Source organism: Desmodus rotundus, chromosome 3 (genome assembly GCF_022682495.2).
Source record: "Desmodus rotundus isolate HL8 chromosome 3, HLdesRot8A.1, whole genome shotgun sequence".
Lineage (NCBI taxonomy): Eukaryota > Metazoa > Chordata > Mammalia > Chiroptera > Phyllostomidae > Desmodus > Desmodus rotundus.
In genome coordinates, this window is record NC_071389.1 from 112,569,985 (window position 1) to 112,597,628 (window position 27,644).

Sequence of the window (27,644 nt, forward strand, 5' to 3'; positions counted from 1 at the left end):
TAGCAAATGTTTAAATTCTTAATATCTGTGCCTGTCTTTTGTTAAGTGGCCCTTCTTTCCCTAAGCAGTAAGAATACGACATCTTACAGTGAAGAATGGCTTAAAAATTGGTTATGAAATAGCCTGAATAGGTATTTTATGGTTCTTAATTCTTTTTGTAAAAAAATTTTTAATTTTTATTTATTGATGTTTAGAGAGAGAGGAAGGGAGGGAGAAACAAACATCAGTTTGTAATTCCAATTCTTGACACATTCATTGGTTGCTGCTTATATGTACCCTCACTGGGGATTGAACCTGCAACCTTGGTGTATTGGGACAATACTCTAACCAGCTGAGCTCTCTGGCCAGGACCACTGTCCTTACTTCTCGAATCTGTTGGGCCAATTGGCAAGGACCAGAAAAGCACAGTGTTCCTTGACAGCTGTTGGTGGAGAAAAGCTGTATTTCTTGGCAGGGTTTGGAGGTACTGTTATTGCAAAAGCAAACACAAAGTGGACCTTTGTAAGATGGACTACAGCATAATGTGCTTAGAACATTACAAATGAAATTTTATAGTAGATCTAGAGGTAGAAGTGGACTAATGTAGTCTTCTAATGTAGTAGCATCATTTTTTTATTATATTCTTAGATAAATAAGTGATTGTATTTTGTATACTCAGTTTATGATGCTGAAAAGTATATGATACCAACAATGCTTGAAGTAGCCAAAATTTTGGATAGGCTTTGTTTATTTAGGAGATTTTTCTCATGGAACTCTTGATCCAGATTATCATTGTAATTGTGAAAGATTGAAAACGTAATCATCAAAAAATACTGTCTCTTCAAAAAGATAATCTTTTTTTTTTCCCCCTCCCCTGCATTCTTCTCCTAGGTTGTGTATTCTTCCTGTGCCTGGGGATCTTTTATATGTTTCGTCCAAACATCTCCTTCGTGGCCCCTCTGCAAGAGAAGGTGGTCTTTGGGTTGTTCTTCTTGGGGGCCATTCTCTGCCTTTCTTTTTCGTGGCTCTTCCACACGGTCTACTGCCACTCAGAAGGGGTCTCCCGACTCTTCTCTAAGTAAGTATCTGTAAAGTCTATATTTTGATCAATGATACAGAGTTAGTTAGTGAAAAACATCTAGTGGAGCTTACAGAATCTTAATGCCATCTGATAGGAACATTTATAAAAAATTAAAGCACGCACCTCACTTTGCTTCTTAGCTGTCATTGCTAGCTCATGTCATGGGGGATTAATGTGAACGTGTAATGCCCAGTGATTTTTAACAAGTGGTTTTTTTTCCCCCATCCTAGACTAGATTACTCCGGCATTGCTCTTCTGATTATGGGAAGTTTTGTTCCTTGGCTTTATTATTCTTTCTACTGTAATCCACAACCTTGCTTCATCTACCTGATTGTCATCTGTGTGCTGGGCATTGCAGCCATTATAGTCTCCCAGTGGGACATGTTTGCCACCCCTCAGTATCGGGGAGTCAGAGCAGGTAAGAGCATGTGGAGGTTTTACAATGAACATTTATTTACCATTTACTAAAGGTCTGCCATTTATTTTCTAAGCATTATGCTATGTACTTGTGATGCAAAAATGAATAAATTATAGTTTCTGTTCTTGGGGGCTTTTAAATCAGTGTTCATTAGTTGTGTTAAAGCAGTAGAGCTGAGGAACAGTCGTAAGCTATGTGAGCCCCTATGTTCTGGGCAGTGTGTAATTTACTTTAGTTTATGGCCATACACTGTTGATGAGACAGGAGCTTGTAACCTTTGTAAAATAAACAGTGATTGATTCCTCTTACTGTCAGCATGAAGCATACTTTCTGCAGTGATTTGCTCTTTTTGTTGTTATTTTTGTTTCATATTTTTATTTTAAATGGTGCAATCTGTTAGGTAAATAAGAATTCACTCCATACGGGGGAGGGGAGGGGACGAGTGGAGGTGGAAGATGGTATTGGGGGGATAAGAGGTGATGGAAAGAAAGAAAATTTAGAAATTTAAAAAAGACTTCATATTGACTGTGTTCCACTAATGTAGGCACTGTGTATCTCTTCTGATGTGGGGTCAAAGAGGCTTTTTATAGATTGTATGAAAAGCCCACAAGCCTTTGAGTGCCTTGCTTGAGCCTTCCTGTAAAAGTATAAGGTTAACAGAGACATGTTTTTGTCTTCTACTGGACTGGAGAGTCCTTATGGCCAAGGCTGTGTCTTGAATTTTCTATTCCTAGCATCACACCCAGTACCTACTGAGAATGAAGAAGTATTAAAAGGTAGTTTTCCTTTCAACCTTTAAAACCAAAACCCAAAAAAAACCTGTTTAGTATTAAAATCCAAGCCATGGTTCACCTGCAGTTACCTAGAAGGTTAGGAGTTAGAGTTAACTCTATGCTCTAACATTCTGCTCTCTTCCCTCCTTAAATGTTCATGTGAGCAAATGAGCAGTGGTCAGGGCTGGCTTCCAGTATTACTTAACCTGGGTGTACAGCCTGCTTAAGCACATGAGTTAAGAAGCTCTTTGCTGAGCAGAGCTGAGCATCCTGCTATTCACACACATCAGAAGAACCAAGTTCCTGAGCTTTGACTTAGAGAATGACAGGTAAGACCGTTGGCAGTCTTTACTTAGCATGTAGAGGAACAGAACAAGTGAAGGAACGGGGTCATAGTGACTTCTCTTTGGTGAGGAATAGAGGTAGGGAGTAGTTTTAATTTAGGCCTGCTTGATTTATTTCTTTTATGAGATGAGCATTGCCATTTTCCTCTTCTCTGTCCATGTCCATTTTATTTATGAATATGCATATGTGCATACATTGTTGCATACCAGCAGCTTGTGTAGTGATATCTAAAGCAAGCAGTAGGCCCCTTACTTTTGAGAAAGCTTACCAATTGTTTTGCAAGGGCCATTCTTAAGTCTTTGTGTCAAAAGTGTAGCAGCAGTTAATGGCTCTTGCAGGGAGTTCACGTGGTGTGTGATTGACACATCTCAAAGTGGTTTTAGATCAGTTGCCTTCAGACTTTTTTGATCATGACATTTTTGTCTTACACGTGTGCACAAATGGACAGAAATATCAATTATAAAACTTTTACAAACTAGTACTCAACTCTCCGCTTGTGACACAGTGTGGTATTTATTATTTTACTCTAGTTCATTTAAAAAAAATTCTGATCCAGACTCAGTTGATCTTATAACCTAGGTCGTATCCAGAAGTTTGAAAAACACTGCTGTGGATTTTGAAGGCAATAGGGCTTGGTGGAGTGATTGATAGATTTCTGTAGACTTCTGTAGCTGATTGGTACTTTTGGGCCTGGAAATTTTCAGAAGCATATCTCTCTCTCTCTCCTCTGTCTGTCCATCTCGGAAATGGGGACATGGCTTAGGCTTGGAGGGTTGAACCTCTAGCTGAGTGTAGTTCCAGCTGTGGTTCCCAGAAATGCTTTGGGGAGTCATCAGAACCAGTAACTGCTTTTTGTTTCCTCACGTCCATCTCTCATTCTCTCATCCCTCCTGCTCCTTCTGCCTCAGGAATATCTCTTGTTTTATGGATTAAAAAAAAAATTGTATTTTTTCCATTACCATTAATATCTGCTGTTTTAAAGAGAAGATAAAATGGGTAAAATATCTGTGTCTATGGAGAGCAGCATTTAGGGAGGTTTGAACAAACTCCTAGAGCTGTCTAGTTCCTAAAACTGCAGCATCCTTTTAGGACTGCTCACTTGTTAAGCTAAGCCTCTCTCAGCAGGAAGCTCCTTGAATTTGTAACTAGATCTGTCTTTTCGAACACAGTTTTGCTGTCTGGTGTGGCAGTATGCTAGAGTTTGAAGAACCTTCTTTTTCCATTCATACAAGAGGCTAATGTTGCATTGTACTTGAAAGTATTCATTTTACAGAATTACTGGTTCTGTGTTGTAATATTATTTCTTGTTCCTTATTTCTATTCTGCATTTTTACTTTATTTATTTCTCATGATTCTCAGGAGTGTTTTTGGGACTAGGCCTGAGTGGAATCATTCCTGCCTTGCACTATGTCATCTCGGAGGGGTTTCTGAAGGCTGCCACCATAGGACAGATCGGCTGGTTGATGCTCATGGCCAGCCTCTATATCACAGGGGCTGCCCTGTATGCTGCCCGCATCCCTGAACGCTTCTTTCCTGGCAAGTGTGACATTTGGGTAAGTATGATCAGAGGTGGCTATTGTACATACGTACATACCTCTTAGTGAGTTATTGCAGACTGGGAAGTAAAATAATCGAAAAAATTTTAGACTCAAAATCAACAGATTTATATTTTAGTCCTAACTCTCCCTCATTAGCTGTGTTTCTCTGGATGAGAAATATAACAACTGCTCTATATGTTGCCGTGTATAATGCATTCCCATGTATAATGTGCTCCCATGTATAATGTGCACCCATGTTTTTGGCCCAAACTTGCAGTGAAAAAAATTGTTTTTTAAAGATTTTGTTTATTTTTAGACAGAGAGGGAGAGAGGGAGAAAGAGAGGAAGAGAAACATCAATGTGTGGTTGCCTCTTGCATGACCCCCACTGGGGATCTGGCCCACAACCCAGGCATGTGCCCTGACTGGGAATCTAACCAGCAACCCTTTAGTTCACAGGCTGGTGCTCAGTCCACTGAGCCACACCAACCAGGACTCGTTTTAATTTTTTAATTCAATTATTATTTATATTTAGATACTTTTTGTATTGTAAAGGAATTTTAGCATTTTTCTGGACATATTATGGTAGAAGAAATCTTACATAACAATTACAGAACACAAGAACAAATAAAAGGTATTTCAGGTATTACCCATGTATAATGCACATCCTTAATTTTCCCTCAAAAATTTGGGCAAAAAAGTGTGCACTGTACATGGCAAAATATGGAATATGTATTGAGCACTCACTTGGTGCCTGGCGCAGTACTGAGTGAGCACTTCCCACGGATTACCTCATTTAACGCATTAGTCCTATAAGGTATAATAATCGTTACTATGTTTTCATTTTGCAGATTAGGACATGAGGTTTAGGGAGGTTAGGTGGCTCTAGTGGTAGGAGTAGAACCTGAATGAGGCTGGTCTAGTGTCAGAGTGTATACTACACTGTACTGGCAAGTCATTTAGTCATTCTTTGTCTCAGCCTCCTCATTTATGAAATGAGAGCGATGGACTAGATTTTTACTGACATCCTTTTTTGGGGGCCAGATTTTTTCCTAGATCCTTTTGATCACCAAGTTTGATGATTTGTTTTGAGAGAGAATGTATGGATGTGCTTGGAATGGGAGGGAACCAATAGATGGAATATTTTATAAGAAAATGGCTTGAAACATTTTCAACAGTACAGAATTGGAGTGGTGTTTGACCTGAAGTCTGACCTTTGGAACTGTGTTTCTTAACCTCTTGTTGATTGTTGTAGACTAAGGCAGTCATGCAGTCTCTTTAAAGTTTAGTTTAGCTATCTGTAAAATGACAATGATACTAATTTACACAGTCTTTTGAGCTTGAAATTAGCTAGTTTATCACTCTGAGATTGCCTCTTCATGATTTTGACACTGATATGGGAAGATTTTTTTGCCTTTTCTCCTTTTCGGGGAGAATGAGTCCCTTTGGTGTCCTTGGAGACATCTGTTTGGCTGTGACTAATCCTTCTAGTTTACACTTCTAAAATCAGTGTCTTTCCCTTGATAAATACTGTTTTACTGCTGTATTTTTCTTGATAACCCCTTTTGAGCATTCAGCAGTACAGGTTAAAACAGAAATACTATCACATGTTGGTAGATCAGCCTCTGACTTCAGAAGGAAGTGAAAGGCCCTGCTTTCCTAGTCTTTTGATATATTTAGTATCTTGTCTGTGTAATTCCAGAGTCTTAGAGCTGGAGAAAACTCTAGCCACCAGGTGTTTTGACCTTTACCGAATCCTGGAAATCCCTTTAGTTTTTCTAACAGAGAGCATTTTCTAACATTTAAATGACCATAGCTCAGGTGATTTAATCTATGACAAATGTGTCTGTCAGCAATGAGGAAAATGCCCTCTGTCTAACTGTTGCCCACTGCTAGGCATTAGGGGACCCTTGGGGCCTTGGCGGTCTGTTAGCAGGAGTCCGTGCACGGCAGTGCCCCTGTGTTCACCTTATACTGCAAAGTTAAGTGTGTACTTTTTCATGTCTAGACCTTAGCAGTAACACCTTCATTTCTTTGGTGACAGCTGGTCTTCAGTTCAGCAGAATATGATATGCCTAATGTATATCCCAGGATCTGTGGACACCTCGAATTTGAGCTCTGTCGCATCCATTCCTTGCCCTGTACTCAGCGTAAATGATCTTAAGAACCTTCAGCAGACTTTTAATAATGCATGGCTTTCTCCACCCCCACCCTTTTTTTTTTTTTCCTTTTTTGCCTCCAGTTTCACTCTCATCAGCTATTCCACATCTTTGTGGTTGCCGGCGCTTTTGTTCACTTCCACGGGGTCTCAAACCTCCAAGAGTTCCGCTTCATGATCGGCGGAGGCTGCAGTGAAGAGGATGCACTGTGACACCTACAGTAGCCAGGGATTGGGACCCTGAACCAGGGCCTGCAGCATCTGCAGGCCTCCTTTCCTGTCCACTGACGCCGGTACCAGAGGAGCTCCAAAACTCTTGGCAGCCTCATGGGCTTGGTGACACCCTAGGGGCTCCACGTGGCACATGACTGAGAAGAGAAAAACAAAAATAAATCATACCTCAAAGGATGGAGTGTATCAATTAGGAGAAAAGGAGAAATGGCCCAAACCCTGACATATTCTTGGGATGTACTGATTTAAGGGCTCTGCAGGACACTTGGCAAACTGGCTTCTGATCTGTATCATATTTATTTGTTGAAGATGGAGAAACAGTTTAGCTGGCGGTTCATCCTTCTCCCTTTCTCTCTCCTTAAAACAATAATACAAACCAATTTAGGTGAACATTTATATCTTATTAAGCGGTGGTAGTATGATTTTAGATGCTGTTTTGGGAGAACAAACAATGTAAATAAGATTTCTAACTTACTGTTTAAATAAGAATTTATATAAATGTTTAAAACATAGGGGAGGGAGGGAGAATTTTTGTATAGGATGAAACATGCAAGTACCACACACTGTTTCAATTTTGCACAAAGTGACTGGAGGAGGATCAGGCAGTAGCCCCAGAATGTAGAATGCCTTGGTGCACCAAGGTGCCTTCTGAAGGCTGACATACCTTGGACCCTGGTGGGGTAGAGAGTACAGCCCCAGCCCAGTGATCACATGACCACTCTCATGGCTAAGAGCCTTTGGGAGTCCTGAGGTAGAGGGAGTTGGTATGTGTTTTCTCAGTGGAAGCAGCACGTGAACGGCTAACAGGATGTTACATAAAGGCTCTAGCTAAGATGTCCTTGGATTTTTCTTTTTTGTGTTGATGACCCTTTAAGGAGTAGAGCCACCTGCTTCAGAAAGTCATTTATGGTGGTGGAGGGGAAGCTCTGGAGACGTTAGCACAGGGGCTGATATGATTACTTCCTGGCATCCTGTTCAGTTTTGTGGTGATTTTTGTCTGATTACAGGGATGTGACAGTTTTCCATATCCTTGTTATAGAGCTTTGCAATACCCTGGAAATTTCCCTCTATTGAAATCACTGCCCCAACTACCCTTCTTCCTCCTGGGACTAAAAATCACCTTTTTTTCCAGTATCATTTTTCTTGGCGTAGAGCCAGCCACAAAGGTCTGCCTTGTCCAGGTGCCTCCTGAGCTTGTTTACCTAGCTTGGAAGAACGCTTCCTTTGGATTAGGAAAATGATTTTCACCTGGTACCTTGTCTTGGTGAGCCTCAGTATGACAGACGTATCAGCTCTCCTAGAACAGAAAAGCCAGGAGAACTCTTGTGAAGCAGGGCCCAGTACTCACCATGGAGTATCAGCATTCCCTGAATGCCATTTATAAGGGATAGCATGGTGGGGAATTATAAAAGGAAGATTGTATATTGTCAAGGAGTCTGGCAGAACCTTTAAAGCTGTATCTTTGAAGGGCTGCTAGAAGTAAAAGAAAGACTGCTTATGTCTTAGAGGTGCCCTGTTATGGTATCAGGGAGAGTGGTGGGGAAGGCTCTGGTTCATAGAACTCTCATCTTGGCTCATACTCGAACCACCCAAATAGCACTAGAGTCTTAGGTTACTTACTCTCATTAGGTGACCGTTACATCCCGGGGATTGTGGGTGCTAGAACTAAGCATTGAGGCCCTAAGCCTGCAAGCTGGCATCCTCAACTGGATGTTTGGGAATATGGAAGGCTCTCCTATTTATTCCGGATAGGGTTTTCTCGGTTCTTTTTCTCTTTTCTTTCCCCTTCCAGTTTCCAGCAAAAGCTGGGAACCAGGAAAGAAAGAATCCATTGTAGAACTTGGGAAGAACTTAAGAGTATTTTGGGTCTGGATAAGGTCACTGCCCTGGGTGCTAGGTGGACCCAGCAAAAGTGGGTGAACTGGTTCAGTGCCTAACAGAATAAAAATAGTATTACTCCCTTTGAGGAGATAGTCCAGCAGGACAGTGGCCATCTGGAAGCTCACTTAGTTCCACAGACACAACAGCACATATCAGAAGCCAGACTTGCTCTCCGGTCACCCACTTGGGATACGGGGTATAAGATGTAGCCTTGAAACTACACCAACAGAGGTAGCAGTCTCTGGGCCCAATCACCCCATACCCCAAAGGAGGAGCTGAATCTGGTTCGACATAGCACAAACCCTTAGGAAACATGAAACTTAATAACATCAACGATGTATAATCCAATAAAAATCTCTTTAGGGTGTGTGTGTGGGTGTGTGTGCCCATTTATATGTGTGTGTCTGTGTGCAACTCACTACCAATAGCCTCGCTGCACTTGGTCTTACAGTGCTCGCTGAGAACTCTCACCAGGTTGGCGCCTGAATGCCTTACTCTCAGCAGTCAGAGGCTTGCTTGCTCTGTGCAGATTTTTAATTTTCTTTTTTGGCCCTAGGCTGAGTAGGACCTCTGCAGCTTCATTCTCTCACCATTAAATAGTGGCCTTTTTCAGTATTTTTTCCCGTACCCTTTGTAAATTGCTGAAGCCACAAAGCACATGCTGGGGATCAGAGAAGGCTGGGGTCTCGGGCATCTGTGCGACGGCCCCATTCACCACAGGATCACCCTTGCTGTGTTCTCAACTTCTAATAAAAAGAACCAAATGGAATATGAACTTCTGGCGTGTACTTTTTTTACTGCCTCAGTTTACCTCCCCAAAGTTTTTAACATTTCTTAATTGCAGTTTTAATTTCGACACTGAAGCTTAAGGAATTTTCAGAAACTTGGCCATGTGAATTCAGAAACCAAAGTGCTCATCATGCTCAGCTCACGGTCCTCAACCATCCTGATGAGGGTTAGAATGGAGGGCAGAGCTAACTGCAAGGAGGCAGTTCTTAATTTATTATTAAAGTTTATAAAAATAATACCTAATACAGTGAACATGCTGTGCAAAGGGGTCTGTTAAAGTACTGCCAGTACCGCCTGTAATCCTAACTACCATTCTGTGAACTGATCAGCTCACATTTCATAGGTGCAAAAACATGCTTAGGAAAGCTAAGGCTTACTCTGCTGGCACTCTTTAAGAAGGAAATTCAGATGAAATAGTTTTGTATATTGATTTAAAAGTTTTGGAGCCCTGGCCAGGTAGGTGATTTGGATAGAGAATCTTCCCGATATGCCATTGTTGTGGGTTCAGTCCCCGGTCAGGGCACATAGAAGAATCAGCCAGTGAATGCATACATAAGCAGAAAAACCAATCGATGTTTCTTCTGTCCTTTCTAAAAAGCAATAAATAAAAAGTTTTGAGGATTGTTAGCCCTTTATGTAATTAGGAAAGAAGAATCTGAATCCTTTTGCCTTAGGTAAATTGTTTTTTTCAGGGGAACTTCCAGTGTTGGGATAATACGTCCACTCTGAGTTCTTGTTTTTTAAGTGTAAATAAAATGTAAGAGTTTCCCATATATTTTCTGGGTGTAGAACACTGGGTGGCATTCTGATCTTGAACAACAAGCTGAGGCCTATGAATAACCCACTTGGTTTTTCCTTAGTCTTTTCTACAAGCTGTCTATATATTTTCTTTCTCAGGTGGGCTCTGTGGATATGGTAAAGGAAATAGAACAAATTTGAATTTTGACTATAGAATGCTGGAGCCCTGGGTGGCCTAGAGAAACCTCTGGGGACAGTGTTGCTTTAAAAATTACCCCAGAAATATGCTCTGGCTTGTGTGGCTCAGTGGATTGAGTGCCGACCTGCAAACCAAAGGGTCACTGGTTTTGTGTCCCAGTCAGGGCACATGCTTGGGTTGTGGGCCAGGTCCCCAATAGGGGGCACGTGGGAGGAAACCACACATTGATGTTTCTCCCCCTCTCTCCTTTCCCCCTCTCTAAATAAAATCTTTAAAAAAAATAAAATTACCTTAGAAATAACGGCCTTGTCTAGAGTATGCTCCAGTTACAGCACATTCTGTGTTTTCTTCCCTTGGTGGGCATGCACTATGGACCGCCACTCCCTGTATCCTAGTGTACGAACTTTTGCTGCCTTCAAGTACTTGGCCTGGTGAAACAAAGCAGTCTGGCTCTCGTAACTTCTGCTGGTGACGGAACACGGGGTCTCAGAGACCCAAGGAAGCAGGGGATCCAGCTGTATGACCACAAAAGCCTCTCACTACTGCTCACCGGCCATCCCTGCCAACCACACTGACCTAGAAACAGCCGTAGGTTCAGAACCCAGTTCTGCCATGTGCAGGGTGACATAGACAATGTCACTTCCCCAGTCTGTTTTGTCACCTGTTAAAATGGAGTATATAACAGCCTTTGCATCTCTCCATGAAGTGCTCTTAAGATCAACCTTTCTCAAATTTCCTGTGTGATTGGCTGGCATTTCTGCCACTCTCGTTCTTCCTTTTGTGATCTGTGACCCCCTCCCCCATATATACTTTTCTGACTTTAAGATATGTCCAATGCCTTGCCCTCATGGACCAAAACTTCACTTATGAAGTGGCTGTAGAAGCATTTTACCTGAAAGCATTTGTTACAATACATGAAATTATTAGGTGGACTTAGTAATTAATATATCCCTGTACTGAGGAAGGAGGATCTGACACCTGGGTTCTTGGTCAGCCAAAGATGTGCATCATTTATAAGAAAAGGGGTTTCAAGGTTCTGGACCCCAGATGTCATTATTAAATGACTGGTTTGAAATTTCTGCCTCTGAAATCAAGCTGATGGCTGTTTCGCTTGAGCCAGGCTGCCACCTGCTGTCCTTGAGTGATTTTGTTAAAAATCGAAAGGTCAGTAGTTCTGACCTTTGAAAGCAAAATTCAAAAGAATATTCTCTTCTCCCAGGTAAAGAGCAAGGCTAGTTTATTAGAAATGGTCTTTTGTCCGACTGGTTCTGAAAGAGATTTCTAGATCTTCCAGCTCACTTCTGGCCACACAGAGGCACGGGGATCAAGCAAACAATGTGGCCAGGACCTGCCGCAGCACTTCCCGAGCTTGCTGCTTAAACTATGGCGAATATAGTTGATAGATTTGCCTGAACATGCTCTCTTGGTTTGGGTGGTGGAGATAAGCCCTTCAAAACAGCCCTGGATCACCCTAGAGTGAGACCAGCAGTTGGCGTCTGGGAGGTGGAGGTCAGGTCAAATGCTGTGGGAGGCCCGGCATTTACTGATGTCACAGGAAGGGGTGGGTGGCCATGGCCCTTGCAGGGAGGGCTGGAGCAGTGGTTAGAAAGTGTTCACGCTGCCCTGGGTGTCACAATGAGGGCTTTGACGTGATGGTGGGGCAGCTCTGAGCCCTGACAGCCATGGGGGCTGGAGAAAGGGCTTCCTGCTGCTTTCTGGCTTGCCTGCACCAGGCAGACAACTGTGACCTTTGCCTACTGCTCCTGGCATCCAAACTAATTTCTCTGTCCCCTACTCCGTGAAAGCAGGTAATAGTAGTTAGGCACATTATTGTGAATGTCACATTCAAATCTCACAATACTCTTCCAATAATTTGGAGCCAATTTTCAACCCCATGCTTGTTTCCTGGTCTGTAATACAGGGCTAATACCAGTACCTCCTTCAGAGGGGTGTTGCTAGGATTCAATGAGCGAATACCTGTTTTTACCCGGTTCATGTGAACCTTAGCTATTCGTAGCATTATTCTTCCACTTAAATTGGCTGAATGAGCTTGTGTGGAGCCCCTTCTTCTCTGGGGTTCAATTTCTTAGCTGCACACAGGCTGTTCATGCCTCCCTCACAGGATTGCTGTGAGCCTTAAATGGCAGTGGAAGTAACATTTTATAATTGATAATATAAAGCATTTAACAAATATAATGAATGTGTTTTTATTGAGTTGGCCTACCCTAGAGAGAAGTGGGGTGAAGTACTGGTGGGAAACTTGTACTTTGAAGTGTGGAGGGCTGAGAAGAAGGGTCCCCCAAGACTGTGTGCTGTTGCTGACCACAATGATGGGGCTTGGCTAGCCCTCCTCACTGGAGGCTGGTGACAAGGAAAGGTCTGAGGCCACCCCAGAATTCCTATACAGTCATGCTTTTAATGTTGCTCTCGAAGTGGAGACTGCTGTCTCTTTAGGAGCCAGGTCTGAGGGAGAGGGAGGAGGAAATTCCAGGGTCTCAAGCCGCTGGAGGAGTGTATATGTGGAGAGCGAGTTTCCAAATATAAAGCTCCCTTCCCGATGGACTCTGCCTGGCAAATTGGAATGTTCCTAAAAGTTCCAGCCCCAGGAACAGAGCCAGGGAGTCTCTTTTGTAAATCATTGGCCAGTAAAAGACCATCATGGGACCTGGATCTCCTGGAGAGTGTGGAGCTAGCCCTCAGGAGACCCCGCCCCATGCTTCTGGGAGGGCCTGCTGTTTCCCTGGGACCGCTCTGCTCCACTTCAGCCTGCCTACTGCCTCTGCTGAACCTCTCTGTGCTTCCTGGACTTGTATGTCTCTCTCCTTCACCAAATTAAGAAAGTTTTTTTCACTATTTTTTCAAATATCAATTTCTTTCTCTTCTTCTTTTTCTTCTGTCATTCTTATTATTTAGATGTTGGCACTTTTGGAGATGTCCCAGAGTTTTCTTACACTCTAATTTTTTTAATTCTTTTTTAAAAAGATTTTATTTATTTATTTTAGAAAGGGGAAGGAAGGGAGAAAGAGAGGGAGAGACACATCAATGTGTGGTTGCCTCTCACACACCCCCTACTGGGGATCTGGCCTGCAACCCAGGCATGTGCCCTGACTGGGAATTGAACCAGCAACCCTTTGATTCACAGGCCGGCACTCAAATCACTGAGCCACGCCAGCCAGGGCTAATTCTTGTTTCTTCATTCTGTTCTGGCTGAATGTTTATTTCTTCCTTATGTTCTAAATCATTGGTTTGAATCCCAGCTTCCTTCCCTTCCCTGGGGGTTCCCTGTAGATTTTTCTTTATTTCACTTAATGTAGCCTCCATTTCTTCCCTTATGTGTTTGCTGAACTCAATGACTTCTCTGAGCATCCTGATCACTAGTGTTTTTAACTCCGAATGTGATCGGTTGGCTATCTCCATTTTGTCTAGTTCCTTTTCGGGGGTTTTGTTCTCTTTTTTCATTTAGGCCATATTTCTTTGTCTCCCCTGCTTGGCAGCCTCCCTGTGTTTGTTTTTGTGTATTAGGTAAAGCTGCTTTGACTCCCTGTCTTAGCACACCAGTTAAGTTGTAAGGGGTGGAGCCCTAGGTATTTGCAATGGTGATTCTACCCATTTTACCACTCTGTGGCTCTGTGGGGGCCAGAAGGGGTCAGAGAAGGGACAGTGCCACTGCCTGGCCTCTGGAGGCTTGCCCAAGCACTCGTCCCTTTTCCAGTTACTTCACCCACTTCCTGTATATGACTGGCACCCTTCTAGCTGCTGCCCTGGTGGTGATTCCGAGTGGGTGGGTTTGTGTATGTTGTAGGATCATGCAGGTCCTTTAAATGGACTCTCCTAAGGGACTGGCAGTTTCTTCTGGTGCCCCAACCCCCACTAGTTTTTACAGCCGGAAGTTATGAGGCTTCTTTTCCCTGGTGCTGGAACCCTGGGCTACGCGGTCTGGCCTGGAGTTGGGATTGCTTGTGCCCAATCTATCCCTCCTGATTCTTACCCACCACGTGTGAATGTGGGACAGTTCATTCTGCTGCCACCTCTCCATGCCACACCATATCCTCTCTGCCCCGACTCCCTGGCTCTGCCCCTCCTACCTGTCTGGATGAATGTGGCTTCTTTAAATCCCTGGTTGTTGGACTTTCATACAGTTTGATTTTCTGGCAGTTCTGAGTGTTTTTTGTTCGGGTTAGTTGTAATTCTTCTTATGGTTGTGTGAGGAGGTGAAGTGTTTCTACCTACACCTGCATCTTGATTGGAAGTCTAGAAGTTTTTTAATAGCAATAGTTTGCAGACATACATGCAGCGATATTGTGTCCCATTACTATTCACTTCCCTGCTTTCTCTCTCTCACACACATGCACAGATGTACACACATATAGAATTATAACTTTTTTGAGCAGCAGAAGGAAAGAAACTGAGCTGCTCCCACCATGCATCCCAAGTTGAGGCAGGTATATTTTAGGTGGGGCTTGTTCTTGCCTTTGTCTCATCCCTGCTGTTGGTATTGTTGGTCTCATTCTGCTCCTCTTTCTCAGTACCTTTAAGTCCTTGGGTCCTACTAAAGGCCAAACAGGTTCTTGAGAAGCAGCTGTTTCTTTGGCTGGGCCTGGACTTTTGGAGAATAGATGGAACTAAGTCATTTTGTCTTGGTCCTAGTTGAGCTCATGCTGGGCTCCTGAAAAGGAGGTGGGAAGGCTGGGACAATGCCCATCGAGATGCAGGGGCTGGTTCCAGGCATGCTAGTCTTTGGGAAGGGGTTTCTGGTTGCATCCAGCAATTTCAGGAGGCAGGGACCGTTAGCTCCAGGTTGAGATGAGCATTGACCTGGGTGATAGCCCAGTTGTAGCGAGCTGGCTCCCACATCAGTCGCTGACACTATAAAATGTCTCTGGAAAGATCACCTTGTCTAAACAGAGGTCGGAGTCAGTGTCACCACAGAAGCTGGGGTGGCAGCAGCCAGGTGCACAGGGGCAGCAGGAGCAAGGGGCATGAGGCTGAGGCTTCTGAGGCGCCGCCGCAGTCCTGGGCGTTCTCCTGTGAACCCAGAGCAGAGACGAAAGGGCAGCATTCAGGGTGAAGAAGCCACTCCAGCCAGAGGAGGCAGGGAGCAGGGAGGGGGTGTCTGGGACTAACAGGGCCCAAAAACTGGGAAAGAGGGAAGTTTCAGGAAGTGAAGGAAGCACTGCCACTTTCCTTAGACCCCCACCTTTTAGGGGAAAGTAGGGCTGTACACTCAGCCCCAGAGCTGGGCTCAAGACTTTTCTGCTTGCCCCTAGTCTTGGAGTGGCTGTGGGGTCATCTTCTTAGAATGACTTCAGGGAAGCCATCGACTCTGGGAGCACCTTAGCTGTGGGTTCTTTGTGGCAGCCGCATCCAGCAAAGATGGTACTGTGCATGAAGCCCCCAGCTCAGGGCTTGCCACTGGTGGGTGCTCAATAAATGTCGGTCACCATTAGTATTTTGCACATAATGGTTTCCTCTTGTTTGCTGAGGTCATTTGGAGTTAAGTGCAGTGGCAATGAAGACAATATGGGGAAGCTGTATGTTGGTTCACTGAGGGCTCAAACCCTGGGGACTGTGCTGTGTTTGAAGCAGCCCCCTTGGCTCCTGGTTGACCTAGTATGTGATGCACATGTATGAAAGTGTGCATGTCCAGTTGCATTTGTGTATCCAGGTGTGCAGACACAGCCACAGAGCTGAGGACTTGGGGAGGAAGACAGAGCCCCACCCCTCGCCCCCCTCCAGCCCCCACCTCCGGATGGAAGGCGTGACAGGAATCTGGTCGCCGGCGGAACTTCTGGGAGCGCATCCTGTCACACTTGATAGAGACATTATGTGCAGAAGTCACTGTTAAGGCAAATACCTCATGGTAGGAGCTGATTCTAGAGACTAAGTTCTGGAAGAGCCTACCCCCGGGTTGGACCAGCTGCCTTGCAAGTGGCTTCCAGGGTCAGGAGGCAGCACCCAAGGGCCTAAGGGAAGGGCTGGAGGACAAATAACGATGCTCTGTGGGGGAGGGCAGGATGTTGGGCTTAAAAATCTGAGTCCCTCAAGGTCTCCTGCACCGCCATCCTCCCTCACACCTCACTCCCTGGGAAATTGGAAGGATATATTTGACTTCTGTAGCTTCCTGTAGGACTTGCGGGAAGATGCTACAGTCACAGGCGGGATCTGTCACCAGAAGGAGAAGGTTGCTGTTGGGAATCTGTTGCATCACAAACACCCTGCAGCAAAGAGAGAGGTGGGGCCATGGAACTTCCCCCGGCAGGCTTGACACTGGGCTTCTAGGGGTGGGGGGGAAACACCCCTTCTGGAGACTTCTGGTGAGGAGTTGGGGTTGCAGGGAAAGAAGTGGAACCACGAGGCATGTCAGATCAGTGGCAGCTACAGGAACAGTCCTGAGCAACTGACGCAGTCTTATTGGCTTCTTTTACCCACAAGCCTTTGTAAATGTTCCTTTCCTAGCAGACTGGAGAAGGTGAGGAAGTCCAAACTGAAACATTTTTGAGAGTGAAAGGAGCTGTTATTAATATATGCAGGGACAACAGGGATAAATCAGGACTGTGCCAAGCAAATAGGCATTGTGTGGCTATCCTTGGTTTGGGTGAATGTGGTGGAGACAGGCCAAAGGGGGAAGGTGCCATGCTTAGCCTTGGCCACTGGGTGGCACAGTACCCCTGCATACTTCGCAGGAATCCAGCGATGAGGGAGGGGGTAAAGGGCTATGGAAAAACTATTATGCAGAAGGCCTGCTGTGTTACATAACAGCTGCCCTGTACTGAGCATTTCCTCTGGGATGGATGGTTTCATGCACACACACATATGTATACGTGTACATAACCGTCACCATACCATATGAGATGGTTATTATTCCCATTTTGTGGATGAGAAAACAGGCTAGAATTGGCCAAGTAACTTGCCCAAGGTTACACAGCTAGGAAGTAGCAGAGCCGCTTTTTAAATTCAAGTTTGTTTAAAGTCTTTGCTTTGCACAATACCATTTACTTCACTCTTACAAGCCTTTGAGCTAAGTGCACAAATAATAGTCCCAAGAAGGCCGCTGTGGCAGGTAAAACCCTGCCCGACGTCATGCACGAGTGAGAGATGCCAGAGCCTGAACTGTTACACTATAAAGTGATTTGCCTGACGTCTGGGGTCTGTCAGGGATGTCCTGGGAAGCCCTTGGTGAATGGCAAGGCTGGCCAGGATGATACCCTGGAGGAGGCCATAGCCTGCTGGGCCAGTGCAGAACTTCCCAGGTGAGGGGTCCCTGAGGTCAGGGGAGAGAGTCAGCAGGAGAGAAATTTCATTCAGGCCTCCCTGGGCCAGGGCTGGGCAGAGCCATTTGGATCTAGTGGCCTCTACATGGGGGAAGGCCCGAGCCCAGGCCGGGCCACAGGCAGGCCGTGGGCCTAGGAGTGGAGGTGCCAGCCCATCCACGCCTAAGAACAGCCTTAAACTTTCCCGTTCTCTGCACAGATTTCTAAGAGCTGACTTTCTTTCCTCATATCTACCCTTGCCGTCCATCCAAGGTCTCGCCGGCGGAGGTCAGCTTGCATGGCCCTGACTGAGCTGCTGCGCAGGTGTGAGACAGACACTGAATTATGGGATCAATTTTTTCTGTCTGGGATGGCTTTGGGGACTGGGGCTGGGATGGACTTGCTGACAAGGATCTGTCCTTGGGATCATGTTCCACAGCCCCTCTAATAGCACAGCAGACTGTCCACTGCCCCTGACTGGCCTCCTTCCTCATACCCTCGGCCTCGGCCTGTGTTTCCTTCACTGACAGAGAGGGAAACAAAGACCCCTGGAGCGTGATTTTTCCCTTAGAGCACCCCGTCCTTTCTCCCCATGTGGAGACGACCCCCCGAGAGTGACCAAGCCTGGCCCTGAGGCTGGGGACAGGGAGAGCAGCCTCAGTTCTTACTTCTGGCAGACCCCGCACTCGACGATCCCGCTGGCCTCCTGGATGGCGCTCTGGTGCACGAACACGGGGTACTCGGTGTCGCAGGGCTGCAGCACGTCCTGCCTCCGGTGCTTGTGGGCTGTGGGGAGACAGGCACGGATGGGAGAAAGGGCGCTGTGGAACCTGAAGGGCCTGAGCAATCATGCTTGTGGGGGTCTCAGGCTCAGCGCCTCCAGGGCCACTGCAGCCACCACACAGTGAAATGCCCACAGTCCCTTTGCAGATGGCTCCCTTGTTAGAAGGCTCGCAGGACACGTGAAGCAGGGGTGGGGTGGGAGAGAAACGAGGCAGGAAAAGGAACATAATCAAAGGAGGGGAGTGGATCACAGTGGGAAGGGCGGCAGACTGGGCCTCAGGGTGCCTTGGGGGTCAGTTTTGTGTGGTTGACACACCAGCCCCATGACCTTGGGAAAGCCACTCACTGCCTGTGGGAGCCTGTACCCCCACTGTAAGCTGCAGTTGGGGGAGCGGGAGTGCACCTTCTCGAAGGTTCCTCTCAGCATTGATGTGCAGGGTCCGGGAGGAAAGCAGAGGTGATCAGAGCGCCAAGGTGTGGCTTGGGGGAGTCTTCAGCTTCTTTGTCCCATCACCCCTCCAGTTCAGTATGGACAGGTGACGTGTCTTTGGGCCCACTAAGGTGCCCTGCAAGTACGCATCCTGGACAAGCCCTGGGCCTGCTCTCCTGTTCCTGCTGCTGGTCCCTGAGCAGAGCAGCGAGGGCCAGGGCACAGCTGCGGGAGCTAGGGAACAGCTGGGAGCCGGGGCTCCTTAGTGCTGACCACTGCCAACTTTTGGGGCCCCTGAGGGCACGTCTGTGTGGTGCACTTGCATTCACTCAGAAAGGACTCAGAACCGAGAAGGGTCCCTGGCAGCCTGCCCTGGAGGGCCCACGATTGCTCCTGAGGTGAGCGAGAAGCAAACAAGGCCGGCTCATGGGCTGAACGACAGTATTTTTGTTCAAAATAGCAGTGCCATTTTGTTAACACAGCATTCCTATTTCTCCAAGGCACTGTCAGCACCTGTCCTTTTGTTCTCAGAGTCTCTCTGTGAAAAGGCAGGGCAGGCAGTATTCCTCCATTTGTATATATGACCTTTTGCAGGGTCACAAGAAGGTCAGCAGGGAGCTATAGGTCTCTAACCCCCAGAAACACGACACCAGAGTTTGATGGCAAGAGGGGAGGCCAGCCTGCAGGCAGAGAAAGCCCAACTGACAGGAATGACCGCAGCTGGGGGTCTGCCCCTGTGGTTGGGTTTCAGCCTGGTCACACTGACCTTCAAGGGTGGCTGCCGGGCAGCTGCAGTCTCCAGGTGCCCCGGGGTCGGGGGGTGTCACTTGGGCTAAAGCCTGCGGGGCTGGCTCCTCTCCTTCCAGGCCCAGTTACACTGGCCTCCACCCAGTGGGGGCTGGCTCGGGCTGTCTCGTCTACCCTGTCAGCTGAGCCACCTCGTGCGTAAGTCATCTCAGTGATAACAAGAGTAACCATGCCAACAGCAACAGGCGGGTGGCTTCCCCAGTGCCGCACAGCTGCACTCAGTCCAGGCCCTCCGACTGTGGGCAGGGAAGGAGCAGGGACGCCTGCCCCAAAGATGAGCAATTCTGAACAAGTGGAGTGAGGGAGGTCATTCTCAGCTTTTGTAAGGTGCAGCTGCTGTTCCCAACCTTGTGTTCCCATGCAGAGGGGAGGAGGGACCTGTTTCTAATGGGTGGTGACACATGGTTTGTGGTTCCTGTCACAAACACCAAGTGACTGTGAACCGTCCCCAGAGTGGTCCTGTGAAGACTGTGGGGTGTGATTTCCAAAAGGAGCCTGGAAGCATGGCTGGGACTGGCCACGTGAGCTGAGGGTCAGAGGATGCCTCCAGCAGGGAGGGAGAGAGGGAGAGAGGGGAGCGCAGCCAGAGGGAGGGCGGAGGTGGACATTATTTTCTCATCAGGGAGCCAAACTCTGTGAAAAAGAAGGGGCTGGGCGTGCCACCAGCCATGGAGAAGGTGCAGAACACCACGGAAAAGGCTGTGTGAGCTGGATGGGCTGAGCAAAAACGGCTGTGGTGACACAGCCCTGTGTGGTGCAGGGGCCCTGGGCACCCAGGGAGTGGAAGTGATCAATATCCCTTTGCAGTTAAAGATCAGGGGGCCTTACTCCTCTGGGAACATGGGCAAGAGTCACAGCAGCTGACAGTGAGGCTATTTCTCAGATTTGTGGTCAGACCTTTGGGGGACACTGTCCTCAGAGAGAAGGTTACTGGAGAGGTGTTACCCCAGGAGTGTGCCTGTGATCAGATGAGGCCTCTGCCTGTCACACCTTCAACCCTGAGCTCAGGGCTCGGGGGATACCTGAGCTGGAGGCACCATAGTTCACATGCCACAGGGTGGCCTGGTGGCCTCTCACCTTTGTGTGGTCACAGCCTCTGGACTGCATCACCCTCTCCTCTTGAACTGCAAACGCTCTCACGCGAGGAGATGGCTGCAGTCCTGACGCAGGGTGAGTCTGGGCTACAGCCCCGCCCCTAAGGAATGGGGCTTTACCTGGTCGAGGCCCCCTGAGTCAGGGTGCCCGGGGATGAAGACTCTCTTGAGTGTACCCCTTTAACAGAGAGCTGAGGATGGGCCTTTGCAGCTCCATGCTGCCTCCCCCCAACCCCTGCTCCATGGCAGGTGCTACTTACAGTGTTGGAAGACAGACTTGGCTGCCCAGGGCATGAGGCCCAGCATGGGGTGGGCATAATGTCACACGAGGTCAGGATGTCACAGGGTGGCGATGTCACATGGGATGAATGATGTCACATGGAGCAGTGGTGTCCCCAGATGGTGTGGTGTCACAGGAGGTGAGGGGAGCCAGGAGTGAGGGGAAGGTGATGAGAGAAGGCCAAGCAGGATGAGATTTGAGCAATAAACTGTCCAGAGTGCCCACCCTGTCTGTCACCCACCCAGCTGAGTGAAACGGCATCGGTGTCACACACGTGGTTGTGCAGTCTCACGTACTCACCCTCGGCCCCGCTGGGCACGCGCCAGGAGCCCCAGGAGCTCCACTGCAGCAGAAACCTGTCAGACACAGCGCTGAGTCTCGGAGACCTGAGCGGCTGGAGCACCAGAGCTCCCCGCTCGTCCCCGGCCCAGCCCTGTCCTCTAGAACATTCTCTTTCCTGCCTGAGGGTTCATGGCTGAGCAGAGAGGTGCCCCGGGCAGCAGCAGGAAGGAGGAGGGCCATACACACAGAACGGGTCCTCCCCAGACCTCGCCCCCCTCCTCTGGGCTCCCTCAGAAGACATACCAGCATGAAGTCCCCTAGCCCTTCCCCAGCTCCCCGTCCCCCCACCTCAACCCCTCACTCACAGCAAGAGCTCATTCACCAGCCATCTGGTCACAGTCAGGAGGGCAGAGATGGACTGGGAGGGAGGAAGACAAACTGTTAAGGCCAGGCTGGGCCACGGTGTTCCAGCAGAGACCACAACTCTGGGATACCCCCTCCTGCTGCACCACCCCCACCCTTCCAGCTGGGGAGCCTGGAAAGCTGAGGCATCTGAGGAACTCCTTTGGAGGGCAGGCATCCGGGGTTAGCCAAGCCCATCCAGAAGGCCAGGCAGGGCCTCATCCTGATGAGCCTCTTGATGACGTTTCTAGGGTTCCCGATGATCTGTGTGACCACACTTCCCTGCCAGAGGCCCCATAGACAAGCCTTGCAGGGCTGGGGTGGGAGTAGGCAGAAGTGGGAGAGGACTTTTTGGTCAGGGTTGGAAGTGGGGCTCAGGGTCAGATGCCTGCGGCTGGGTGAGACCAGGGACCAGGGGACCTCATTTTAGGGGAGGTACAGGGCTTTTGGTCTGGCAGAAGGGAGGTCTGGGGTGACACTCACGCTGACCAGGGGCCGGGCTGCGCTGTGGTGATGATTTGGGGGTTTGCACATGGCCTGATAGTCATACAAGGTCACTCTGAAAACCAGAGACAGAATATGGGGGGTCCAGACCATCCCCTGCCCTGCCTCCCCCCGCCCCAGGGGAGTCTGCAGAGGGTTTTATTCACCCAGATTCCCAACAGTTCCTGAGTTAGGACAGGCAATCAGAAGAGAGTGCATGCCCCAAGTTCCCTTTCTGCACTTTGCTATGAAGGGAATGGACAGCAAATTAGGCTTCCCTTCTAAGGGCCCACATGTCCATATGCCCCTCCCCACCGCGTGTCAAGTCTCTGACTTCAGAAACGCTGTTTTTGGAGAACTCTGGGGCTCTCACTATGGGTTTTGGAGGTCAGGATCCCTGAGACCTGTCTGGACGGTGTAGTCTCAGATCCTGCCTTTTCTGTGAGTGTGCAGGCAGGGGAGAAGGATGTCCCACTTACTGGCTGAACACCCCCGTGCTGAGCAGCTGGGTCATGAGAGCACCATCCACCTCCCCCAGAAATTTTCCTATCTGGGAGAGAGAGAATGAGAGGGTGAGACAGCAGGGTGAGGACGCTACACCTCCCCTCTCGGCCCACGGCTCATTTCTGAGCTCCAGACTTTAGCTGCCACTGGGGTTTTCCCTGTAGGTGCCCTTCGACATAATCAAAGCGGGTCTTCTGATCTGCTCTTCTGCCGTGTCCTCATCTCAGTGCTTTGAAAACTCTAAATAGTAATCCATTAGTTGGCTATGAAATCAATCTAGGGGTGGCAACCACGTTTTTTTAAAGCTACACGATTCCTTTGAACAAGTCAGTGTGAATCACTTGCAGCAAGGTCAGACAGGGTTTTGTGGAACTTGATTGCTTATTTGTGTGTGTGTGTCTTGGCTGCAAAACACTCAAAAGCGGCTGTCTCTTGCACTGACATCCTTGTCACCCAGCTGAAATAGGTTTGAGAACTCAGCTGCCTTTGATTTCCCCTCCCTCTCGCTCTCCCCCACTTCCAGTTAATCAGTGTTTCCGGTGGATCTGTCATTCACCACCCCGACTCCATGAATAGCGACTTAGCCTAAACCCTCGTCCTCTCTGCAGTTTCTCCCAGGCCCCAGTCACTGCTGCTAGACAGTGTTCTCACACACAGCTGGGCTCTGGTCGCTCTCATCTTCGTCTCCTGAAACAGGACACCCCACCGTCCATCCCTCCTTCACTACCCAATCCTCCAACACTAGGTGAGCACCTGACTGGGTGCTGGGCATCGTCCAAGCCAACAAGGTCAGCTCACCCTCTGCCTGCTGTGCAGCCCGGAGCCCCAGCCTCACTGTGCCCACTGCCCTCCCACGTGCCCACTGCCCACCATGTGACCACGGGCAGGTGGTTAGGAAGATTGAGGAAGAAGCGTGCCCAGCAGTTGGCCCACAGCAAGTGCTGGGTAAGGTGCGGCCAGTATGACAAGGATCTTGGCTCTCCTCCCTGCCTCGATTACCCTTCCCCAATGCACACTGCAAGGAGCTTTCCTTCGTGTCCCGCTCTCAGGAGCCTCTTTTCCCGCCTTTCTTGACTCGTCAGAATGAATGTCTCATTTCTCTGCACTAAGACACTGACAGGCTGACCACAGAAGAGTGGTCACACAGGAGGAAAACGGGAACTCAGACTTGTCTGAGCTCTGCTCTCTCTGTGCCTGGGAGGCCCTTATGCTCTGCCTGGGAGGCCTGCGAGGCTTCTTTGCAGAGGGCAGTGGACAGCAGGAGGACAGTGTGGAGGAGTCAAGGGCATTCCAGGGACAGAATGACAAGCAGGAGGCCAAGGGGTATCCAATCCTGCCTGTTCCTCCAGGTGCAGCCCTGAAGCCACCTGAAGCTGCTGTGGGTGGAGGGCTCCCTGTCAGCTGGGGCTCACTTTCTGCTGTTCCAGTCACTGTGTGTGTGTTCCTGCTCACCAGACGGCGTTGTCCCAGTGGGCAGAAACCCGCCTCTGCTCCCCGCAGACCACACAGGGGCTCGCCCACAGTATTACGTGGTGCTGCGTATCTGCTGAAGGAAGGTGTGAGTGAACAGACAAGGGGGTGCGCAAATGGCATGAGTGTTCTGCTCCCTGGGAAAGTGCAGTGAGGTGGAATTGAGGCTCCTGATGAAGCTGTCCCCTTCTCCTCCCTAATTCGAGGCTTATTCACCAAAACCCCTGTTGTTTAGACACTTGATTCTGAGAAGTCCCTGAGAATAAGACAAGCTTCTAGACACAGAAAAAATGTATCCTCTTCTGAAATAGATGACTTGACTTTGAGGATATGTCATGCTGGCAGAGAATATCCATCCTTTCTGTCTTTGGTGGGGAGATCCTGCTTTAATCACGGTAGCAATATACCCCACTGAAAGACTATGTTTCCCAGCCTCCCCTGTGGTTGGGGCTGGCCAATGAAATGTGAGCAAGTCATGGTGGGCCTTCCAGGAATCCGTTGAAAGGGAGAAGACTCTGCAGGAGGGGCATCCTCCCCCTGCTTCTTGTCTGGGAAGTGGGCTAGAAGGTGGAGCCCCTGTACCCATGTTGTGATCTGGAGCATGGGGGCACCTGGCGACATACCAGGCCTGGGCTGCCTCCAACCATTCTTTATGTGCGGGAATAAGCCTTTAATTTGCTCAAGTCACTATAGCGGGGATTCTACTCCTGGCTGTAGAACACAGTTCCTAGCTGATACAGTTTCATCTGAACTCAGAGTGAATCAGTGCCTCAAATAGGTAAACTGACTGAATTTCCTGAATCTACAAAGCCAAGGTCCAACCATTCAACCTTGGGTACCCTGTCAATTTAGGCCCCCAAACTGAATGCAGAAGGGCACCCAGCACAGCACGGCAGGGGGACCATAGCCTCTTTACAGCTGTAGCACTCTAAGGGGCTCTGGGAGCTCTACCTGCCCGCCAGCTTTGCTCTCCCCAGGGCAGGGCTCCGCTCTCCCTGAGGGTAACCCACACGCACGCAATGGTCCACGGGGCGGCTGAGCTTTGGGCTCTGGGACTCCGGAGTTTCTAGTCTGTAATGAGGCAGGAGAGAGGTGAGGCCCTGTGAGGTGCCGCCCAGTAGCCTTGAGCAGGAAGCAGACGAGGCAAGTGGCAGCCAAGAATGCAGAACTGGGGAGTGTCCTGCTGGCTGGCAGCAGCCCCCTGACATGGGCTAACTGGTATGCCTAGTGAGTGTGCTGGCCCCAAGGAGAAGAGGGGCCAGAGGGTGAAGTAAGGCCAAGATTCCCTCTGGTGTTGGAATGGATCAAATGTCATATGGCCTCCTTGCCTAGGGACAGTCTCAGTTTCTTCTCTCAAAATGGGAAAACACTGTTAATGGGTATGAGGGTTAAATGAATCACCAGAATGAAATCAGTGTGCACGGCTCCTAGTGGGGGTCAGTCCTTTCTTCCCTTCCTGCTATAACTGCCTCGCCTAGGTCCCCTGAGCTGCACAGTCTCTCCACAAGCACCTTTAGCCCTTTGGCCCCAGTGGGGCTGAGAAGAGTGTGGAGGCTGGGTGCCAGCTCTGTGCTCCTGGAGAGCTTCTGCTGCCATCGGCTGTGTGGGGTTCAGGTGATCTGCTGGGGTTCAGGTGATCCGCTGGATTTCACTTGGGAGGCACCCTGTTCAAGCTGCCCAAATGAGGGTGCCCTGGCCCAGGAAGGGAGTGTACAGGGGAGCCCGGAGACATGCTGAGACAGGCGGTGAGGAGTTGGGGGCTGGAGGGGCAAGGTCAGGAGCTCATGCAGGGCAGGGAGGTTGAGGCTTCTCCTGCACCCACTGCATCCGCTGAACCTGTGGCACCAGGGAGTGACTCAAAGACAGCCTGCTATTATTACATGTGTGCAGGGAGCAAAAGGGCTTGGGGAGGTAGGGGAACAGGAGGGGAGCCAAAGAAAACAGCTGAGGCCCAGGACAGGCACATCAGGCCCTGTGAGGGCAGAAAGGGCTGCCGTGGTCTGAGGGCCCTGGAGGCACTGGCTCTGCAGGCTATGGCGGGCGCGGTGGAGGGGTTGCTGTGCCCTCTGAGTGATTTCAGCCCTTAGAGACACCACAATGGAGTGTCTGATTGGCGTTTGAGGTCCATTTTGAAGTTCCCATGTGTGGGTGCTACCCACAGGCAAATGACAGGGCTCAGAGTCCCTAAAGCCAGGGTGACAGGTCCACTGTAAACATCACAAAGATCCACAGAGCTGTTGTCACTCTCGTGGCCCTTGCTGTCCGCTCTCTTTCTAGAACAGACATCTAATAGACATCTAATAGGCCCAAATAGACATCTGTAACCCTGTCATTTGTGGTCCTTTATATAAGAACGGGTCCTGAGCTGGAAGAGAGCCCCAGAGGGGCCACATATCTAACCCTCAGGCCTGGGGCAACACCAGGATGAGAGAGCCAAGCAGCCCTCCCTCAGGCAGGCCGCAGGGGGCGTCCTGGGCTTCAGCACTCCTGCAATGGCTGGGTGGGAGGGTCTCTGTGAAGAAGGGCTGGGAAGGACTCTGGAAGGAATCACGGCATCTGGAGCAGTGACAGGCTTCTCTCCCCAGGCCCTGGATGGACCTTGGCAGGGACAAGAAGTAACCTGGGCCTTCCGGCACATTAGCGCCATCTAGAAAGTGCGTCCAGATCTGCAGCAACCCGCACTCAGGCCCAGGCGGCGCTCAGACCCCACCACATGTCAGAACCACCCGGGGAAGGGGGTGCTGCAGCTCGGAGGGTGGGCCACCCTGAGTGTCTCCTTCCTTTGGTCTGGGCCGGGGCCTGCGAACATACATTTCTATCAAGCTCCCAGATGCTGCTGATGCTGCTGGTTCCCCTCCACACTTTGAAGGCTAAGGATGAAAGGGGTGAGTGGAGGGAGAAGGATTGTGTTGGGATTGGCCCAGACTTGTGGCCCTTGGTGGCACTTGGGTGTGTTTGGGGGGGCAAGGTTGAGTAGGTGAGTACGAATGTGTGGTGGGATGGTTCTGGAATGGTTCACAATGGCCCAGCCTCTTCTAGTCATGCCCTTGTGTGAGCCCATCCCTTTGAGGGTAATAACTTGCTTCTAGTGAATGGAATACGGTAAAATCGACCAGATGTCACTTCTAAGATTAGGTTCCCAAGACTGACTTCTATCTTCCTCTCCCCTCTCTGTTCTTGCTCTGATGAAGCCGGCTGCCAGGCAAGAGTTGCCTTCTGGAGAAGCCCACCTGGCAACCAGAACCTGCCAGCAACTGTGGGGGTGAGTTTGAAAGTTGAGCCTCCTGTAACTGAGCTTTGAAATGGCTTGAATGAGCAGAGCTGGCTGGTACCTTAATTGCAGGCCTGTGAGAGACCCTGAGCCACTCACCCAGCTAAGCTACACCCAGATTTGCCACCCCCAGGAACTGGGAGATACTAAGTCTTGTGGTTTTAAGTTATTACATTTGGGGGCAATTTGTTATGCAGCAATAGATAACTGCTACAGAGTTATCGAATGAATTAATTTTTTAAAAAGCAAAAATGGATGGATGGACGGTCTGACTTGGACATCTGCTGGGCGCTACTTCTACCGCTGGAGTTCTGGTCTGGGTGTTCAGGGTCCTAGAGCACTGGTCCTGATTCTGTGTGACTCGGACCAGTGCAGCCAGGTGACTGACCTCTGCCCTGAGCTTGAACACAGTGAGCTAGGGCAGGGGCCTGGGCAGGAGGATGACGACCCTAGACCTAG

The 27,644-nt window shown here is 48.9% G+C and overlaps 2 protein-coding genes across 2 annotated transcripts in view; one reads left to right on the forward strand and one right to left on the reverse strand.

Moving 5' to 3' along the window:
* ADIPOR2 (adiponectin receptor 2) overlaps positions 1-9,178 on the forward strand; it is a 94,247-nt gene extending 85,069 nt beyond the window's left edge. The window contains exons 5-8 of the mRNA XM_024565709.3: positions 871-1,057; positions 1,291-1,478; positions 3,956-4,149; positions 6,376-9,178. Coding sequence (XP_024421477.1) covers positions 871-1,057; positions 1,291-1,478; positions 3,956-4,149; positions 6,376-6,504 — 698 coding nt within the window. The 3' untranslated portion in view covers positions 6,505-9,178. The remainder of the gene's footprint in view (positions 1-870; positions 1,058-1,290; positions 1,479-3,955; positions 4,150-6,375) is intronic.
* A 3,911-nt stretch (positions 9,179-13,089) lies between these two features.
* Positions 13,090-27,644, reverse strand: part of CACNA2D4 (calcium voltage-gated channel auxiliary subunit alpha2delta 4) — a 130,564-nt gene continuing 116,009 nt past the window's right edge. Inside the window, exons 30-38 of the mRNA XM_045195430.3 lie at positions 22,420-22,490; positions 21,941-22,016; positions 21,421-21,473; positions 21,074-21,129; positions 20,754-20,774; positions 18,048-18,165; positions 16,232-16,344; positions 15,873-15,955; positions 13,090-15,154 (exon numbers count right to left, since the gene is read on the reverse strand). Of these exons, the coding sequence (XP_045051365.2) occupies positions 15,050-15,154; positions 15,873-15,955; positions 16,232-16,344; positions 18,048-18,165; positions 20,754-20,774; positions 21,074-21,129; positions 21,421-21,473; positions 21,941-22,016; positions 22,420-22,490 (696 nt within the window). The 3' untranslated portion in view covers positions 13,090-15,049. The remainder of the gene's footprint in view (positions 15,155-15,872; positions 15,956-16,231; positions 16,345-18,047; positions 18,166-20,753; positions 20,775-21,073; positions 21,130-21,420; positions 21,474-21,940; positions 22,017-22,419; positions 22,491-27,644) is intronic.